Raw genomic sequence first — 21,290 nt, forward strand, 5'->3', positions numbered from 1 at the left:
ACAATGAGATTTCATAAAAAACCAATGTTTCTGTGAACTATTTTAGTCCTCAAAATATTTAGAAAATATTGTATAAAGCCATGTGCAAATGAATGAATTTTGATGTAACGTTTGAGTAACCTAGATTTCAATTAACTACGAAAGCTATTTCAACACAAAAAAATGTGTATTTTTTTTTACCCAAAATTATTAATTTATTAGCCTTTAATATTTATTTATCAAAAAATACTTTGCATATTTATATATAATATTGCACGATAAATTTAATAATTTGTTAAAAAAATTAAAAAATTTTATTGTATCTTAAGCTATTTAAATATATAGCATTATAAAAATTGCAAATATACACTGAGGAATATCAATTCTGCGGTAAACGCAAGATATAATGCGACATACATGAGATATGATAATACCGGCTTACGTAACGCAAGCGAAACGGCCACAGAGGAAAGAGAATAAGAGACGGTTGGAAATGAGGGATTGTGGCTGCGCGTCGGAAAACCAGCCGGTGAGATTGATGAGTCCGTAAGTGAAAGGGTCGAAGCGCACGCGAAAGCGCTCGGATGCGAAGCGAATTCTTTTTCCGAGTTTCGCAAATAAAAAGCGAACGTGTGTGCATCACATCACCGTGAAAAACCTAGCGAAGTAATTAAACGCGCGAGTAATTATATGCCGTTAGCTTCGACCTCGTCGAATCATGATTTTCTGCCCGTGCGAGTTGGCGAGTTTGGTGTTTTCGATTAAAAATCGATAGACAAAGAAGAAAGAAAAGCCAAAAGCAAAACTTAAACTTGCACTTCTCGCTCCGTTTGTAAACATATGCAAGTGTAATAGGATAGTAAGAGCGATGATTTGTTTCAAGAACGATAGTTTATTCCAAGTTTCATAAAATCAAAGATTTAATTAAGAAGAATTAACATCTCTCTCTCCAAGATTGTGTTGCATAACTTGTTTAACTTTTTAATCGTGTTATCGATTTTATTCCGCCAAAGATCTAAAAAATTATTTAAACAAAATTTATTTTTCTATGTGCGACATGTGTCTATCTTCTAGTAAAGACTGAATCAATGTTTCAGATATAAAGAGAACAAATTTCGAACAAGAACGCAATGGAAAGATGATACATTACTCGTGGCACGCATTCATTCGGATTTCACGGTGCTCGCTCGCACCGTGAAATGCACCGAGGACGAGAACGACGGCATTTTACATGCAGTCGGTCAGCGATATCAGAAACGCAGCGTGCACGTGACGGCTCGCGGCGCGGCAACGTCACGCGATTTTCGTAGGGGAAAAAAACAGCCATCCATTTCCGGTCGCGACACGCGGACTAATGGCATACGGCTTTTCATTACGACTATGCATCGTGCGTCGACTGCCAATAGAGCTTTCACCATCGCGCCGTATTTTATAGGACAAATATAAACAAATATCTCTGACTATAAATAGCGTTGCGGGAAATGCCAACGTAATAACTCACGAATCGGTTTCCTGCGCGAATGCTGGAGATCGATTCGCATTATATCTCGAATCGCCATTCGAGCAACGGTCGTAAAAAATTTATTAGTTTAACGTAATCAATAACTTATCGATATAATCGATCAATTGATATCTACCTATCAAATTTAGCATTAAACGTATCTAAAGAATTCCATGACTAATTGTCGCTTGGAAAAATACGCGAATCAAACTCTGACCCCATTTCTCAGAGAGAAGTCAGATTAATAAATTGATACCACAGCTGGCTGCACTTCTCTTGGCAGCGGGAATCTATTAGGCACAACATTTGGCATCTATGCGAGCCGCAAACTCCCGTGGATCTTTAACGTGATCGTAATTACAAAAGCGACATTACAAGCGACCGTGTCTGCGACGTCGACATCTTTTTGCACGCTCTTATTCAGAGTATTAAAGTAGACTTTACTTAATAATAATTGGAACACTCATCAGATAAGATAAAAAAACATATCGCTAAATGTAATGGCGATGACTTTTAACAATCCTTTTGCTTCTGTTTCTTTTTGCGTATTTTCTGTGAATTGCGTACGACATACACAGAAAAAATGCACAGGAGACATTAACTTTTCGATTTTTACTCTTGTTATACGCGTCGCCCAAGGCGAAAAGCGTCGACGAGAATGAAGGTATCGATTGTCATACATGGCGATTATATATTCGATATCTACAGCAAGGAAGTATCTCTACGCTTCCTCTCAAACTCGTCATTCTATATGCGTGCGAAGACGTATCCGTTAAAATTTCATTCGTTTTATCGGAATTTTGCCAGGCAAAAGCAACGTTAGCTGCGCGCATCATGCCGACAATCACGAATTCGTAAAAGCTGTTTTATAATGTCTAGTCGGAGAAAATCAGCCATTGATTGACTCTTACTATTCTAACATATTGTTCACTTACCTTAATTAATTTATAATTTTCTATACAATATCATTAATCGTGCGTCGAACTGTTTATAGATTTCCATGCTGCATGTGACGTATTTTTTCTTATTTAAAATGTTTAGAATGTAAAATGACGGAAATTATCAAAATATCAAAGAATAGCAAAGAATATACTTAAATAAAATGGATATATTAACTAAATAATATTGATTTTTTTTTTAATTATTTTTGCTTAAAAAAAGACGCCCTATTTTTTATTATAAAAATTACAGTATCCAAGATGTCATTTTCTCGACCATTTTTTTATTTATATTACTAAATTTTCAAATAATTTCTGTTTGGCTTTTTAGACGAAATTAATTCTTAATGCCGAGCACAAATTGTAAAGAAATATTAGAGTATTATGTATTGAGTATGCAAAAAAGATTTCAATATTTTAATATAATTTTGTCTAATTTCTCATTCCGCCAATTAATAGAATTATTATTCTATTATTATCACAAATTAAATATATTTTTGATGCAATAAAGAAAATGATATTTAAAAGATCCTATCTAAAATAAAATAAAACGTACAAACTCGGTATAATTAGAGAATAATTTCGAATAAAATCTTAGTAACCAGCTAAGAAAACACAGTAAAATCTTGAACGCGCCGGCGTTGACGGCAGCCAAGAGAGGGAAACAAAGAGTACTCACCAAGCCAAACACGATGTCTTGCCAAAAATTGCGAAGGAATCCCGCATTCCGAGCTGAACGGGCGAGTTCAGTGATCGACGACTCCTCTCGACGGACGATTACATAATTCTTCAGTCCTGTAGCTGCGATTACCAGGAGCTGGAAAGTAGAGTAAGAAGCAGGGTAGAGAAGATCCTCCGGTGATCGCTGCCAAAACACGGTCAAACGTCGCGCTGTGAGTCGCCGCGCGGAAAGTTTACGATCTCGCGCGCGTGACTGATCGTGGCGCCGTAAGAACGCTCATAAAACAACGACGGCGACGTTGACGTCGACATCGAAACAAGAGAGAGAGAGAGAGAGAGTGAGCGATAGAGAGAGAGAAAGTTCGGCGCAACGATTAAAATGATGGGCCCTTTAAACGACGTCGAAGCGATACGTGGTCGACCGACCTCGTGGGATTTAAATGGCTGAAGGGGACGCCGGGGTACCGTTACACGCGCACTTTGGAGTGGGGAGAAGCGCTCCGGGCGATTTAAAGGGCCAGCGCGCCGCGCTCCAATGTTCCAAACACTCGCGTCTTCGAATCACGTGCGAACGAACGAGATAGCGTGCGAGCGCTTTCTTCTTGCGCAAGAACTGCAATAAAATTGTTGATACGGCTGTCAAAACGATCGAATGGAGAGCGAGACAAGTTCACAGTTGTTGTTGGCACACGGCATCATGCACGTTATTTGGCACATGTACACACATACTCACGACACCCGCAACGTCACAGTGAGTACGACGGATACGACGCGTTTCATCTGAAAAGGCGCGCTCATAAGTTCATTTAACTACGATGACACTCGACGCGAAATGACGCGATCGCCAAGCACTGTCGCAACAAGACACGATCGGCATACCTCTTCCTATTCCTTTCTCGGTCGCTGTTTAAATTTCTGCCCTTCCTTTGCGTCACGAGCACATTTCGCTTCGTACTTGATCCTCGTCGTAGTTATCTTTCTCGTGAGTGATGTCAGTACGCTGCCTCACTTGTACGTCGTATCGTGTCCACCTGTAAACCGAGTTTTGTTTACTAATCTGTTGCAATCAACCATTTCAGCGGACTGACCGCTCGCGCGTCGCGATCGCGCACAGCGCAATACGGACCGCTGACAGCGGGGAGCATCGTCGTTCCGTCGAACGTACGATCGAACGATATTGTCACTCGCGGGAACAACAACGGCTGCGAAACGGGAGAACGCGAGTACGTTGCGGACACACACGTCGTCGTCGTTGTCGTCGACAGACACAGCCGGCTTGCGTATATTGTCGTCCGTATTCGCGCGTGTACGAAACACAAACCACCGCGCACACAGCATCCACGTTCCACCATGGGGGATCCGCGACCGACCGCGCCACCGCCGCGCCGAATCAGTCCGCCGGCGAAAGTAGTGCCGCGCGCCACCGAAACCGCGGCGAATCAGGACGGCGCGCGCGCGCCTTCGAATTTCGCCAACTATCCAGAAGCAACGCAAACGTCGAATATCATCGCGATAACAACTGGGGACAAAGCTCAACAAGAATTGTCAAGTCCCGCGTGCGATCGAATGCTTGAGCTGTGTATTGAATTTGAACGAAATTATATGTGAATGTGCTGCTGCGAGATTGCAATATATCGCATTGCGATAAGTAATCAATATTTTTTTCGATATATCAATATGGCGCAGCAAAAAGTACGTCGGATTGGTTGCATTTGGATTGGTCTATTTCCTTATGCATCGTCTTATGGACAATCCATTTCCTTGTGCATATGCTTATGCGCCAATGCAACTTTGGCTGAATATACTTCACTTATTGTTAGTAGTCGTCAAATAAGTTAAATTTACACTAAGTAGAGCATTTCAATCCATGCTACATGAATTAATATAATTATAATAAAACAAACGAATTAACGCGCTGCAATGTGTAGCAAGATTTGTATGCTAGGAAGATTTATATTCTACAGCCTCAAATGTTTATTCTCCCAAACATAGTTATCTTTTTCTTTATATATCTTATAAAAAACATTAAAACTTGGAATATATCCATGTATTTATCTATCAATTATTTGGCATTCGTACGCACAGCAACCTAGCCTAAATTCGCTTCGGGAATATTACAAAATATTACCGACTTGCTTTAAATATAAGATCGCACGTCGCATTATAAAATATAACAAGATTATTACCGTTGCAAGGACACTGATGCTCGAGATTCCTTCGTCGCAAGGAATTGATCAAAGTCAACACAATTTCGTATGCTGATCCTCTGCACTGTGCCACGGTAACGTTCGGGAACGACGACAAACTTCATACCGACGCCGCGCGAGCGGCGGGCAAGTTGTGGCGCGCAGTGGCGCGCAGTTGCGGAAGTGACGTTACATGCAGCGCAATATGGCGGACGCTAGACAACGTAAACAGAACAGCAATCACGGCAGCTCGTATGTGGGTGAGTATTTCGCTTAATTTTCTTTCATTCCGCTGGGTACGAGGGATCAGCGAGAAGTCGCGCGACGTCAGGTGTTCGCGGGTTATCGTTGGAATTACGAAAAGGTGTGATTCATCGCGTCTCAGACGCGAACCAGCTGTGCGTGAGAGCGATCGTGCCGTGTCCATGCTTGCTGTTTGACACTTTGCTCGTGTTGATTCCTGCCGACTCGTTTTCCGAATTCCCGCTGGACTCCCTCATGCCCGTGGAATCTATTTCTCATTGCGATAAACCGTCATAACTGTGCAACACGTAAAAATGCAAATCATCGGTATGAAAGAGAAAGGTGCCGAGAGTGGGAAGGAGTGACGGAGACAGACGTCGCGTGAATTCGTGCGAAGGACGAGGTGTAGGTTGTGCAACTACGCCTCTATGTCGTGTGTAATTAAATGTTGGTATTTTGTGTCTCGAATCGATGCGTGGCATGGATCGGCGGGAATATCACGAGCAGCTTAGTTCATTCTCTCATAGAGGTTATAACCTGTTCGCGCATAAAGTAAACGCGGTAAAGTTGCATGGCTGGAAGTGTTGTCGACGTGAGTGCTTATAAATATCGTGCTTACACCAGAATCGTGCGCAATAAACGAATGAGAAATCCTGTCAAATAGACGATGACGTAGTTGTCGGAATACGATGTCTCCGATGTCTGCCGCCTTCTCGCGGCGAACATCAAAAGCGTCACGCAAGACCGAGGGAACTTCGAGCTCATTGCGTCGTGCGTACATTCGCGTGGCCTTGCGTTCGATTAGTCAGCAACAAGGTTAAACAATTGCATGGACTCGTCTTGTGGAAACATTACGTTGAACCGGTTACACGCGACGTGATTGCTCGCTCATCGTCACACGTGTAAAACACCGCCAAATGATGCGTTTGCTCAACACATTTTCGCCGAGTCAATGCAAGTTGTTGCACAGTGAGGTAATACATAAATGAGATAATATATCTCTACTAATGTTCTAACTATATATCGATTCAATGATACATAAGCGCCAGTAATATTTCGATGATGAAGCATGAAATTGACAAAAAGAAGCATTTTTTTGTATGTTTTTTTTTTTTCTTTTCACCTAATCGTAGGTTATGGTAAGCTCTATTAGATTGACGTAGGACATATATATGTATTGATTATAATCCACTATAGCTGACTATATTATTTGAAAAGAGAGAACAACAATGTGCAAAGACTTCTCTTTCTCCGTCAAGTATCTATTTCACGATTTCTATAAGAAAATTCTCTTCGACAACCAATGTGCATATAGCAGCTGACAATTCATATTTATAAAGTCTAAGTATTGAATTTCGGTGAATGGCCGTGCTGAATTGTTCGAATCGAGCCTAAGTACGACGAACATAATATAAAGTGAGAGCGGAACAAGGAAATCGACACGGTCAGTAATAAAATTGAAATGCATTGCATTCATTTTTTGTTTATCAAAGCATTGCGCCACAGCATTAATGTGTATGACTGGAGAAAATATCGCGTGCAAAAAAATACATAAAAATAGCGCATATATGTATGTCATACAAAATACATGAATGTTATTTCTTGAACTGACTTGAAAAAGGCAACCGTTTATCTTTATTTATTCCGCGAGATTTGTTTTACAAATTTATTATAACAACTTTAAAAACTAATGTCTAATGACCCATCTTTATTTTCACTTTGAGAACTTTAGATTGTAGAAAAATTGTTTATGCGATCACTCGTATTTATGTTTGATCGTTTAAATTAATTGTATTTAAATTAATCGCAAATGAATTATGAAAATTAATTATACAATTCTGACAGTGTAAAATCAATATAATTTAGTTACGTCACGCATTTGTTCAGTGGTATTACTTTATAGGATTAAAATTACTGTGGCGTTACATAATTCTATACTTTAAACAGTATTCTTGGATTTATTCACTTAAAAAAGGAGTTTTACGATCAGTATTTTACGTTAGAGAAGATGTATGTTTTTCTATCGCAAATATATTATCAGATTAATAGAAAACAAAAGCAAAGTGCGGAAAAGAAAGTGCTAGGCAGGTAAAATCAGATTCCAGGGTAGCTTGCTAGTAGCGTTCGACTGATTTGATTTCTAGAATTAAAGATATCAAAGAACATATGTGTGGAGAGAAAAGAGGAGAACACGGGCTTATAACAAAGTTGCCTTTTATAGAATCGGCATATTGCTTTAATCCAGCAACGAGTCACATGGACGCGCCCGATATATGTTCGTTGGAGAATTAGCGAACGCGTGCATGCATGCGTTTTTTCCATATTGAGATACGCGAATAGCCTTTCTCTTTTCCTCGTGACGTCATTACGGTGACGCCTCGCACAGCAGGAAGTCGTAATATTATTCCGCATTAAATGAAATCCGTGCGGCACAATGTCGGATGGGAAAAGCGTGCGTCGGCACGCTCAAAGCACGATGCAACACGACACGCTGGTTACACGTACGAATGTACGTATTATACAAGCGAACACAAGCGCACATAGCTGTTCCGGGATTGGAAATGAGAGTCACATATTGGCGCACCTATTCAACCCGACGTAGCGCGTGTTTTATTGAATAGCATCGATAGCTCCGCTTGCCGCGCGCTACCGTGTATGCACGTCCGATGGAAACGAACGCCCGTCCCGCTTTCCCCGATAGTTTACGACGGTCCGGACGGTAACAACGCCTCACAATAAATTTCTGAGCCGGCCGCGATAAATTAGGCGGAAGTCCGGCGTTACACCGGCTCGCGCCCGAAGCTCCGAGACAATTCACCGAGTTAATTGAAGCTGATTCCCGCGGTACTTTGCCGTCCATTTACGGACGTGTTACCTTTTCCCTCGCTCGTAACTACGATGAAGCGTTATTTCTCTATAGACGTTAGCAAGACGCAGTCGAAGTTACGGTCGGATTTAGACGATGAGAAAAGTCTGCAGCGTGTGCTATAGCTTGATTCTATCAACTATGAACCAATCTCTATTTATATCATTCGTAGAAATATGAATACGTGCGATTATACAATTTTTTCTTTTTTCAACTTCTTATTTTCATTTTTTTTTTAATACTACACATACATAAACATGTAAATTAGAAAAAAATATTACGATACTGTTTACATCTGAGACGAAAGAAAGCTAATTTAAAAAATGATACAACAGACACGTATCGTATCGATGTATATTTTTCCTCCAAGCCAATAATTCACAAACTGTGACACAAAGTAAACTTGTATGAAGGATGTCAATTGGCTGACAAGAGGTCTGACAATCGAGCCAATATGAATACGTTCTTGGCACGTCAATACACATACATACATACTTAACATGTAAACTGCATATCTCCGCTCGAGCTGGATTCATCGAGCGTTCTCGCGTTTGTGCACTTCGGTAATTAGACTTGCATTATTCAGTCAGATGAATCGGAAGCCAATCGATCGTACATTATTAATCGCGATTCAGCGATACCGGCGAGAACATGGATTCTGTGCTTCTCGCGGAAGAGATAAACAACTTCTCGCGTGGGGATCAGTATTTAAGGATTTAGGATTTTTAACGTGGTCGACATGTGCTCGTCTAGATAAATAATTTTTATATCCTCTCGCGTGTGATAACGTCTCGTATTCAAAGTTCCAAATGGCGACTCGCGGGATCTGCGTCGTAAAATAAAAGAGCGAGCTTTGATACCAGCGGGATCAGTGTAATGTGTTTGTAGGCACAACTGACGTCGTAATCTCGGCGCTCTAAAGCACGATCGCGATAGCACTTTTGAGAGATAGCCGTATTTCTGTCGTGTTCTCTCGTAACTTGCGTAACAATGCGATCGGGTTAGCCGGAGTAATAAAAACAAGCGTAAATGCAATTGCACGTGACGACGAAACATATTTCTTTTTTTTATCGTGCGACACGGGAGACGATGTGTACGCAGTAACTTATCTCTCGGTAACTTTATAAAGTGCCGCCTTTAAAAGGGTTATTGATTTCTATGAGCGATGGCACGTGTATACGACGCGATTCAATTAGCTGGAAATTGCAATAAAACCTATCGTTTATCACGAGGTGCATTATAATATATCAACCTTCCATAATTAAACGCGATATGCGTTTAATCGATCGCAATTTTATGAAACTGTTAAAAAGTTTAAAAAACTATTCGTTTTTTTACACATAACTTATTGGAAAATAGGAAAGTCAAATATGAGGAATTATGTCGGCTTGAACGATTTGATTTACTAAACTTTCATCGATCGATTAATATTTGTAACGCGATATGATGGAGTAACATTTCGCATCGAAAGGTATCGCTCGTCTCGTATCTTATTTCATTTGGCGTAACGTTACCATGAAGATTTAAGGATCTGCCGACTGAAGCTTGCAAAATCGCGCGCGTAGAGGCGGAAGAACCTTTCGAGGCCGTTTTACAGTGCTCATAACTGAACTGCGTATGCCGCTGCATAAACTTCGGTAGTCGCGGTTACGCTTGCCGTATATGCGTGGATAGAAATATAAATAAACCCCATGCCAGATAGCGCCGCGGGCGAGATTAATGATAGCTGAGATGCCTGAAGGAGGCACAATAATCCTAACTCACTCGTTCATTTATACGCGATCTCTTATTTCTCCCTCTCCCTCTCTCTCTCTCTTTCTCTCTCTTTCTCTTTTTCACTCGGCAAATTCGTTCTTCCGTCCTGCTCGCATTTGGCTTTTCCTTCTTGCAATAAACTCTCATTTGTCATAAAACATTTGCCTCCGCGCAATATAGATGCTCCAGCGGTGGCAAGACGGTGTACGAGGGGATGTACTTTCTTAAAATAAATATCTTACGAAAGCACATCGTAATCCCGCATGCAACGCGCGCCGCGATCGTTAACTTCGCGCGTTTTACTGCCCGTGCAAACCGGATACCGATCTAAAATCCTTATTGGTGTAACCATTGACTTTGATTATGTTTGTTCGACTATGGCACCTCGTAAATCGGCAACACGGTTCACTGCCGATCACGTAAAGTAGAAGTGTAACTATTGAGGTGTACTGCAACGAACGAAGGGAGCTTTATTGTCGGACAGTTTAACCCTTTCGGTGAAAATAGATTTATTTGACTCTACGTGTGCTTTATTTCTCTTGTTGAATATATGGATGATTGACTGAATGTGATTTAAATAACAAAGATTTTGGTATCAATTGCTTTAAAGTATTGATGCATTTCGTAGAAATTATATATGAGAAGATTATTTCTTTTAATATGATTATTTAAAAGAATAATTTTCAAGTTTTTCGTAATATCTTATATTTTTTTAACTTGTGCCGATTTGCATTTGAAAGTAATTGCAAGGTCACAGTGCCAATATTTGCGACATATGGCGCGATCTTCTCAGTTGGCATCAGGGATGCAAATGTACGAAATTACTCATGTCATCCAGTTCTAAATTAAACCCAAGCTTCGTTATTTCTTCTACAACCTGCGCAAGGAAACCGACCACATATGTCATACATCGTGTCATAAATCCTCACAAAAAGCGACATATAAAACGATTCAAAGGTCATGAGCGTCCAAGGTTCACATGCATGACAATCAAAAAATAACACTACATGCAATGTTCAGACCGCGCTGTTTAATTTTTATGTTGCATCACTAATTACAGATTTTGCAATTCCATTTGACAACAACTGATTACGTGTTATATTTATTCTTTACAATTTTTCGGTGAGATTATTTAAATTTTAGTCATCTTTCTATTGCAAAAAGTTTAAGTTAATCAAAGAATTTATAAGCTATATATCGAAAATATTTAAAAATTTATATATTTTTTTATTAAATGATATTTTTTTTATAAATTATAATCAAATTTTCTCTGGCGTTACAGCTTGCTTTTATCTTTTATTATAATTTCTTCGTGAAATATTACTAAGATTGGTATATCGTGTAGATCGTTTTATGCACAGACTATGGAATTTTGCCAAAAAGCTCATTTTCTTATTTATATAAACATAAATAACAAATTAACTGAGATTTTGCAAATTATATTTAGTCATTAGATATCTAATATATTAATTATTAAATATTATTTTCCATACCAAATAATTTTATTCGGATATTTACATACGTAAGCCTTTAGATATAACAAAATATTTTATTTAAAAAGAAACTGTTCTGATGCGTCGCAATGAGCTAACAGCCAATTCTTTGCGGCATTAGTATTAAAATTCTTATAAACGCTAGTAGTGCAATTAAGTTTTTATGCTGCAACCTTCAAGCTTTATATTTGCACGTGTTACATAATTTTTCTCATTTTTCCTTATGTTTTTGCTTATTATTCTTGCTTCTACAGAGAATTAATTTTCATTAAGCGAATCAAGTCCGCTGATAGTTTATCATGTTTATCACACCTAGTAATGTCATTTAATAATAAAATATATATTTTATATTTTATATATATTTCATATTATATATTTATTATAAATAAGTAATTTTAATATTATATAAAATATAAAAAGGATAAATTGTTTTAATATATAAACTGTTTTCATATTTATATTTTTATTTTTTTAATAATTATGATCAATGCTTAACAACAAAACTTAGTGTTGTTTCTTAAATGAATCTATCTGGTTGTAGCCATTTAATTCTCTTTAATTAATCGCACTCGTTCTTTCTAATCAATTCTCATTAAATCATTCGTAATTCGAACAAGTTGGACTCGACAGTACGAAAAATAACATCAAAGTAACATTATTACATTCACATTTTTGGTAAAGAGCTTTTAAATTAATTACAAAAATTTAATTAATGATTTTAATTAATGATTAAAGAAGATATTGGAATAAATGTTAGAAAGAAAAGATATGTTTGCTATGTGTAAATGCAGTTTTATAAAAAATTCAAAGAAATATTGATCGATTTTCAACAAGAACAAATTTAAACTTTAAAAACTCGAAGTTATAATATCGATTTCTTTTTTATTAATAATAATGATAATAATTTTATATAAATTATAGAATATTTTTTGCACTATAGCGCAAAGACTATAAGTGACACGAATCTACTTAACGTTGATACTTTCGGGCGCACGTATTACCTTGAAGAAAATCTGTTGCCGACCATATTCCCCACTACATGAATACGACGTTTCCGTGATCGCGTTAGTCGGTTTCTGTCGTGGCATCGTCACTCGTGGGATGCTGCCAACTCACAAAGTCCGCCGTCACGCGCGGCTCGAGAGTGGCTGACCGGGATATTTCTAGTCCGGCTCATTTTGCAGCTTAGTACCTGAATATCGCGTGTGCATGGTGCATCTATGCGGCGCAACCGAGTGTATAAATAAATTTTTCGCGCTTATTTCGATTTCTGTCGAATCGTGTGCGCATCGCCCGATCATTTGTGACGAATGTGAAAGCCGGAAGTATGGCCACTAGGAAGATTATAAGACCGAGACGGAAACGATCTGACGATCTTTCCGGGTCAAGGTGGTCAGAAATGTCGGACAAGCCGAAAGAACCGGCGAGGCCGCCAAGAACGAAGCAGCAGGCCGCGTATACGACGACGACTCATAATTCGAATTTTGAAAATATTACACAACATAGCGCCAGAGAAATGCAACAAACACCGAGTTAGTTGTCAAACAATTTTTTTGGAAATTGGTTTTATCAGTTGCTCAACATTCGACGCTTGATTTGTCACAAGTTGCTTAAATCAATGTCTGCCAATTTTCTTTCTCTTAAAATAATCTTATTTTTACATAAATAATAATAAAAAACAGAAGATAGTTCCATTAATTAATCCTGACATTGACTAAACGTAGTATTCGAAATTCTGATTTCAGCCGAGAAGGCCCCGATGACGATCCTCGACGAAAACGTGAATCGTGTACCACGACAACAGCATAAGACAGTTGAAAACATGGGTGAGTTGCTTTTCTTAGTTAGCCAAATGTTCGTTCGACTATTCTTTTCAAATCAATTATTTATTCATTCGTAAATTTTTCCATTTATACCGCTCGTGAATCGTATCGCTGATTATAGCCGCCGCTCGTGCTTGCTAAAAATGTACCGATTTCCTAGCGAATTTCGAAGCAACGACCGACTTCTTTTGCGCATCCGAAAGTCCCTACCTTTTTCTCTTATAAAATACTTTTCCTTTGTGTACGAAAGAAAGCCAACAAAAGCGGCCCCGTCGACTCGTCGAGAATTCTCGCTGGATCAGATTTTGCGACGATGTTCTCCGCGCGGCCGGCAGCTTTCTCGGGCATCGCTCAAGTTCTTCTTGCAATTCTTGCGAGAGGTTTGTCTTGAGTTTACAACTTCTCCGAATCGTTCGCGGCAAAAGCCACCTTGTTCTTTCGAATTCACATGAGTCTTCATAATATCTCGACCGCGTGTATTTCAAGCGTTATGCGAGAAGGAAGGGGAATACACAATGTGAAAGTTTATTATTAAATCGCGCGATATCTGGAATTTTCTTGAAAACTGCAAAACTGCTTCCTATTGCAACGCATGAATCAACGTGACACGAGTTTCCTGTTAAATATAATCATTCTGTTATATTATTACGATTAACATTTATCGTTAATAACAATTCAGTTGAATTTCTCGTTAATTACACATTGCAGCATTTGCTCCCTTTAAAAAGTTGCTCTAATTGAAACTTTATTTACACAAGAGATTTTCAAATATTGATTTGTTAACGTTTCGGGAAATTAATACGATGATTAATCTGCGGTTAATAACGCAAAGAGAAATACCTATGTACGGTAAATTTACACAAGCAAATGTGCTACACAAAATAAATAGTGAGTATAAAAAAATCTCGATGCTTCCGTTGATGATTCGTAATGACGCGCGTTATTCCTCTATTGCTCTGCCTTTATTCTTTTATTCTGACATTTTAATTAGATACCGATTCGCTCTTTTTCTCACCGTTTCATTGCAGCTGAGAAATTCGTCGCCCTGTATTTACGGCTGTAACGCGGTAATGATTCGTGCGATCGTGAGATTGTAGGGAAGACACTGTGGAGGTCGGATGGCGGCGTCAAAGATGACGCAAAGATCCGTCACGAAGGTAGAGACGTGGAGAGAAGGCTGTGTGTATGTGTATGTGAGAAAGAGAGATAGAGATAGAGAGAAAGAGAAAGAGAAACTGGCACTCGCGCGTGTATAATTGGCCGTTTGCTCGCAATAAGTAATCGCCGAAGGCTCTCCATTGGAGAGAATAATAGAGATAGAGGAAGAGAGAGAAAGAGACGTCACGTAAGACGGTGTTCGATCAATCTTGACAACTATTCGTAATTGAAGATGTCCGCTGTGTATTTGATCTTATTGAAATACGTTCGTAATTGAACGATGGATATCGATGTATTCCATGTACAATTCTTCACATGAGACTTGACTGTATGAATGTATGGAGTATTATTGAAGTAAATTGACTGAGAGAGAGAGAGAGAGAGAAGAATTCTTATAAATATATGATCTATAATTATTAAATGTATAATAAATTAGTGACACGATAACACACTTATTATTCACGAAATATATCCGCACACAGGAATGTAGATGTTTTAAAATAATTTGGAACAAAAACGAAATGATTGCTTGATATTTAGCAACTCTCTCTAGTAATACTCTCTAGTAACACTCGTATATAATTTGCTTAAGATCATTATAATACTTTTTGCTAAGAAACAAACATCATAAGTCATGCAAAATAACTGTTAATTATAAACATTAATTATAAACGTAATGGTGGTCGAGCATATAAATACGAAGCATTGAAAGAACATGAGCAAAGGTTGAGCATATCACACACGAACTATCCGTGATACTTTCAGTATGACACAGCATAAGATTCAATGCTAGTGAAAACATTGATGATGTGATTGCGAGATATGCTAATATAACTCAGTATATATAATCAAACTTCCGTTGAAGAATATTTCAAGATTCGCAGTACTTTAATCATAAGTTCTTTTTGATCAAGAAGAATATCACGGCATATTAATAATATAAAATTAATACAATGTATTCAGAGTTCTATCTAAAATATTGATATTAAACATAAGTTGGTCCATTTTTAAAATCTAAATTAAAAATTAAATTAAGATAAATTTAATTAAATTTATCACAGTTTATCAAAATAAAAATCTTATTTGACTTTCGAATAAACAAGAAGGTGTGATTAATGAAAAAAAAAACGCCTTTGTTGATTATCGTATCAAATTTCAATTCTCGTGATATCTCTTGATATCGCTATTAGATGTGATAAAAAAATTACCGTGTTACAGCCGTAACGATAAAAATGTGAAATCAGTTCTTGTCTTATACGGTGTAGCGCGCTTCGATAGTGGAAATCACTATCGTGCAATAAGAGTCATGAAGTGCTTTTGTGTTTTACTGGACGCGTATAGTTGTTTATTCCATCGTGTGCGTAGAAAAAGTCACAAGTGTGCCAAGAAAAGTAGTACTAATCGATAAATAGAAATCTTTGCGGTGATTTAGGACATTATTTTTATATATTTTATACAAAAATACTAATATTTTCTTGTTATGCGTGGTAAGAGGAAGAAACTGAATGACGATGTCTTCCTCGGCTTATTTCCCGACATGTATTTGTCGTATAATTATTACCCGTGATGCAAATAACGGTCAAACGATTTAACTTATTGCACTACAGAGAAATAATTTTAGAGGACAGATTTCTTGTTTCTCTTTATTTTACTCGAAAACTTAATATACTATCTTGGTATAAAACGGTACTTTTCATGCTATTTTTCCGAATTTAAAGAAACTTACAGAAAAAGATTCAACTTTTTCCGGACTCGCGAGGAACCGCTTTAAGGAGAAATCTATTGATGCAATGATTACAAAATTGATCAAAAAAGAGATACACTAATAATGAGATTTAAAAAACTTTTCTCGCATAATGATATATTATCTTGTAATGTACAATTTAGATATTTGAAATGTCTGTGTCTCGGGCTTTTCTGAATATAAAGACAACTCTAACAGGCGCATAATTTCTCTTCCCAGTTGACGGAGTACGATTTTTCGACGATTTACGTTTAGCTTTCACGAGTCTCTCTGATCGGTCGATACGCCGCTCGCTTCGGCGGTTTAAATCCTCCATCGCTCTCACAGCTGATCCGAGTCACGTATCACGGGTCAACGCGTTAGACACGTAACCGGCGGCGGGTTAGTCTTGGACTGTTTGTTTTCATGCCGCGTGCAATAAATTACACCTCGCTTACGTGCTTCGCTAGTGTCAAGGCCTACATACATACACACGTATTAACTTCCTCATCATATCCTTCCTCTTGTCCTTTGAACAACAGGATATGAAGGCGAGACAACGAAATTGCAACGAACAAAGTGGTTCTTAATCCCAGTAGCCCAGCAAGTGTAATTTGCACCGTCTAACTCTTTAAAATTGAGGAAGTTTACAATATTCTCTCAAGATTACACCAAAATTTATTTATGATACATTATCATTAAATTTTAATTGGTGATATTGAATTATTATTGTTATATTTTGTATATATTTGTTTAATGCTAAGAAAACACGAAATAACTGTTATTTGCGATTAATAATAATATTATTATCACATCATTATAATATATCAATATTATGATTTTAATAATAAATAATATGAAACATTTACGCAAGTAATTGATGCACTGCTCTACATTTGTACTGCATGACTAGTATTTGTATTGATAAACGTTTACATTTTCTTATCGTTATTTAAATTGTTATGTATTATTAATATATTATTAGTATACAACTAAATAAATTTTATCGCTTAAAAAAAATCCAAATTAAATTTTTTTGCAGTATTGTTCATTATTATTATATTCTTTGTAATGAAAATGTTTCATGTGTCTGTTGCAGATTACCTAGGAATAAACGATCGAATAGAAACCATCACGTCGATGGATGCACAAGCGCACAAGGATATAACGGACGGTGGACGACCTGTCCAAGTGGTACTTGCCCATCCAGATCATACCTTCGAATTGGATGAAGAGGCTTTGTCAGAAATCCTTCTACATGATGACGTGAAAGATAGAAGTGTGGTTGTGGTATCTGTTGCAGGTGCCTTCAGAAAAGGCAAAAGTTTCCTTCTTGACTTTTTCCTTCGTTACATGAACAGCAAGGTAAGTGAGATAGAATTAGAAATTTGAGAATAGACATTTTGTTGCAATTCGTCAAAATTACAAAAGCGTGTCAACGTACAATGACAGACATTTACCAAATTGTTTATATCATTTCATGTTCATTTGTCGTCAATTGATGCGGAAACTGGATTTTGGATAACTAATGAATGATGTGATAAACAGTACACATTACATAGCAATACCGATGCTTGGTTGGGCTCCGAGGACGAGCCGCTGAGCGGTTTTTCATGGAGGGGCGGTTCCGAGAGGGACACCACAGGAATATTAATGTGGTCGAAAGTTTATCCCGCCACCTTGGCGAACGGTGAAAAGATCGCTGTGATTCTTATGGATACCCAAGGCGCTTTCGACAGTCAGTCGACGGTGCGGGACTGTGCGACAGTGTTCGCGTTGAGTACGATGTTATCCTCCGTACAAATATACAATCTATCACAAAATATCCAGGAGGATGATCTTCAACATCTACAGCTATTCACCGAGTACGGTAGACTGGCGTTAGAGAGCTCCGACAGCACTCCCTTCCAGAGACTACAATTCTTAATCAGAGACTGGGTTTATCCGTACGAGGCTGATTACGGCGCGGACGGCGGAAAAAAATTACTCGACAAGAGACTGGAGATCTCCGACAGGCAGCACCCCGAACTGCAGAGTTTGCGGAAGCACATCAAGTCCTGTTTTTCAGATATATCGTGTTTCCTCATGCCGCATCCCGGTCTCGAGATCGCGACAAATCCGAAATTCGATGGTAGATTATCCGAGATACAAACTGACTTCAAAAAACAATTAAAAGTGCTTATACCGATGATACTGGCGCCGGAAAATCTGGTGACCAAGAAAATCAACGGCCAGGTCGTAAAAGCGAAAGATCTATTGGAATATTTCAAGAGTTATATTAATCTTTACAAAGGAGATGAACTTCCTGAACCGAAGAGTATGCTTGTGGTACGTGTAATTTAGTGTTTTATGACTTATAATTTTTATCAGTGCTCCATTTCTTTTTTTGTGCAATTAAAACTAGTAATAAATCTCTATTCTCTTACTGTAATTAAGTTTTGTATTTACAGGCCACAGCAGAAGCTAACAATTTAACGGCTGTAGCCGAAGCTAAAGATTTATATCTTCAGATGATGGAAAATGTGTGCGGTGGTGCAAAACCATTTATGGCGACTGCGCACTTGGAATCTGAACATCAGCATTGTATGACCTCAGCTCTTCGTCAGTTTCAAAATAAACGAAAAATGGGTGGAGAAGAGTTCAGTCAAATATATATGGAAAAATTGATTAAGGCAAGTGTACATAGTCAATTAGTTGTTGTAATTTTTTCTATTTGTAACTTAATTTATCGTTTTTCTCTTGAATGTTTATTTTGTGACGAAATATTACAGGACATGGATGATGCTTTCAATCAGTTCAAGGCGCACAACGAGAGCAAGAATATCTTTAAAGCAGCGCGGACGCCTGCAGTGTTTTTCGCTATTGCTGTCACTATGTATATTTTGTCCGGAATATTTGGTCTTGTTGGTTTATACACGATAGCGAATGTATGCAACCTTATAATGGGTGTCGGCCTCCTCACGCTTGTCTTATGGGCGTATATAAGGTACACTAAATTGTAATATACATACAACTCTCTATTATTGTGCACCATTTCTGACTATCACATTTTGTATGGATATTATTTAGGTATAGCGGAGAATTCAGAGAAATTGGCACGCAAATAGACGATTTAGCCAGTAAAATATGGGAAAATGTAAGTATGAAAATCTTCGAAGTTAATTATCGAAGTTTCATTATCTTTCTTGTATGCTTATTCCAATTTTCATTGTATTGATAAAACTTTTCTGATAAAAATTTATATATTATATATTGTTATTATATTGTTCACAGTCTACTAATGAAAAACGATATTTCAGAAAGGTAGAGATTTTTCTACTCACTTATTAATTTTATGAATATAGAATGTTTTATATTTTTTTAAATTTAACTAATTTAGAGTACAGTTGAAAAATGCAGTTCATGACAAAAAAAAAGTTATAATTCTATAGTATAGTATAGGATATTTACAAAATATTTTTTTTAAATTTACACATACTAAAATCACATACGAAAATTTATATCTGTTTTATGTGTCACATTTAAGCAGCACTTATTAATTCACAATATGTGTATAATTTGTGTATTAACATGGATCATGTGATATTCATATTGCAATTAATATATAACCTTTCTTTATTGCAACAGGTCTGGCTATGCGCTCATCTTTGTTATAAATTAACGTATAACTTAAGATACCTGATCCTGTCCATTATTGTAATTGTATTTGCAATACCTATATGTCATTTTACTTATCGTGATCTCCGCAGACACGGTTACATCTGATCCTACGCTTTTCTTCTTTTCTAATTTCAATACTTACAAATGATTTTAATTTTATATTGCTTCTCAACACTGTTTACGTTTCTTACACATCTGTGTTTCACAAACTTGTTTCTTGTTAATCAGAGTCGTTTAATGGTACAAACGTAACTATCAATATCATTCATTTATTGTTATTTTTTTATTCCTATCATAAGCTGAGTGCTAACAGGAGCAAATATCGAAAAGGTATGGCATTTGGCTGCATATATAACCAGATATTTTATAACTATTAAGATTGCCCACTTTCCTGTTCAAATATTACAACCACGATTGCTCGATCAGAAACTGTACTGCTTCTGTGTAACTATTTCTTTTCTGTGTCGCATTAAATTCTACAAAGTAAATGGCTGCATTTTAATGCAAAAAAATAATTAAAAATTTCGAAATTTTAAGGGAGAAAAACATACAATCTCAGCTGCGTAATATCGCATATTATAATTGTTGTGTAATTATGTAGTAATAATGCAAAGAAATTATTTTTACTTTTGTTCAGTTCATGAAGCCACTCTACCAACAATTTGTGGAGAAGTCAATGTCTGTAGCAGTGGCGCAGGCTGCTGAAATCGCAACAAATTCAACATTGAACGCCACTGTCCTTGCCAATGGCAAGCCTAAATTATCGTAATATTTATTTCTATAATGTCTTGATTGTTTAAATGCTCGAAGCATTGTATAATTATGTGTTAACGTGAATAAGTGGCATAAACAAATTTTATATGTTGTCTTCTGACATACCGCCATGAATAGATTTCTTTCTAAATCAGTTTAATAATGGATTGAGTGTACTAATTTGAAGTGACTGTGAATGTACATACGATACAACGTATTTTAATTCAACAAAACAGCGTTAGATTGATGGAAATCATATAACTAGCATTGCCTAGTATATCCTTGATATAATGTTGTTATAAAAATAAAATCTTGTACTGGTGAAAGATATTATTATTGTAGTTTAATCTGAAAGTTTTATCACGGGGATGTTAATATATATTTGAAGTTATTATAAATTAGTAAAAAATAGAAAAGTGCATTTGTGAAAACGTTATGAAACATGATGAAAATGGATCTAATAGTCCTTTTTTCCCTTTTTTTTATTAAAAGTGCATTTTGCAGTTAATTCTTTCTTTTTTATAAGCAGGA

The 21,290-nt window shown here is 37.2% G+C and overlaps 2 protein-coding genes across 12 annotated transcripts in view; one reads left to right on the forward strand and one right to left on the reverse strand.

Moving 5' to 3' along the window:
- LOC105672654 (zinc finger protein 541) overlaps window positions 1-5,367 on the reverse strand; it is a 403,799-nt gene extending 398,432 nt beyond the window's left edge. For 3 of the 6 annotated variants that reach the window (XM_067354497.1, XM_067354496.1, XM_067354507.1), the window contains exon 1: window positions 3,098-4,473. The gene's annotated coding sequence lies outside the window, so the exon portion shown is untranslated. Of the gene's footprint in view, window positions 1-3,097; window positions 4,474-5,285 lie in introns of those variants that run through there. The other 3 variants (XM_067354494.1, XM_067354493.1, XM_012367730.2) reach the window with 3 other exon arrangements.
- A 19-nt stretch (window positions 5,368-5,386) lies between these two features.
- atl (atlastin GTPase) lies at window positions 5,387-21,089 on the forward strand. Of its 6 annotated transcripts, none has more exons than XR_010890099.1 (10): window positions 5,387-5,545; window positions 13,388-13,468; window positions 17,446-17,711; window positions 17,895-18,674; window positions 18,797-19,018; window positions 19,118-19,332; window positions 19,416-19,482; window positions 19,620-19,649; window positions 19,974-20,336; window positions 20,644-20,882. XR_010890099.1 is itself a non-coding variant. In XM_067354532.1 (8 exons), the coding sequence occupies exons 1-8, from the start codon at window positions 12,970-12,972 to the stop codon at window positions 20,773-20,775; spliced, it is 1,968 nt and encodes a 655-aa protein (XP_067210633.1). In that variant the 5' UTR covers window positions 12,731-12,969; the 3' UTR covers window positions 20,776-21,089. The 6 variants fall into 6 exon arrangements, 1 of the variants encoding a protein (XP_067210633.1); XR_010890100.1 differs by lacking the exon at window positions 5,387-5,545 and adding an exon at window positions 6,077-6,502; XR_010890097.1 differs by lacking the exon at window positions 5,387-5,545 and adding an exon at window positions 12,726-13,174.
- Window positions 21,090-21,290: the final 201 nt, after the last annotated feature.

This window comes from Linepithema humile, chromosome 4, assembly GCF_040581485.1.
Source record: "Linepithema humile isolate Giens D197 chromosome 4, Lhum_UNIL_v1.0, whole genome shotgun sequence".
Taxonomy (NCBI): domain Eukaryota; kingdom Metazoa; phylum Arthropoda; class Insecta; order Hymenoptera; family Formicidae; genus Linepithema; species Linepithema humile.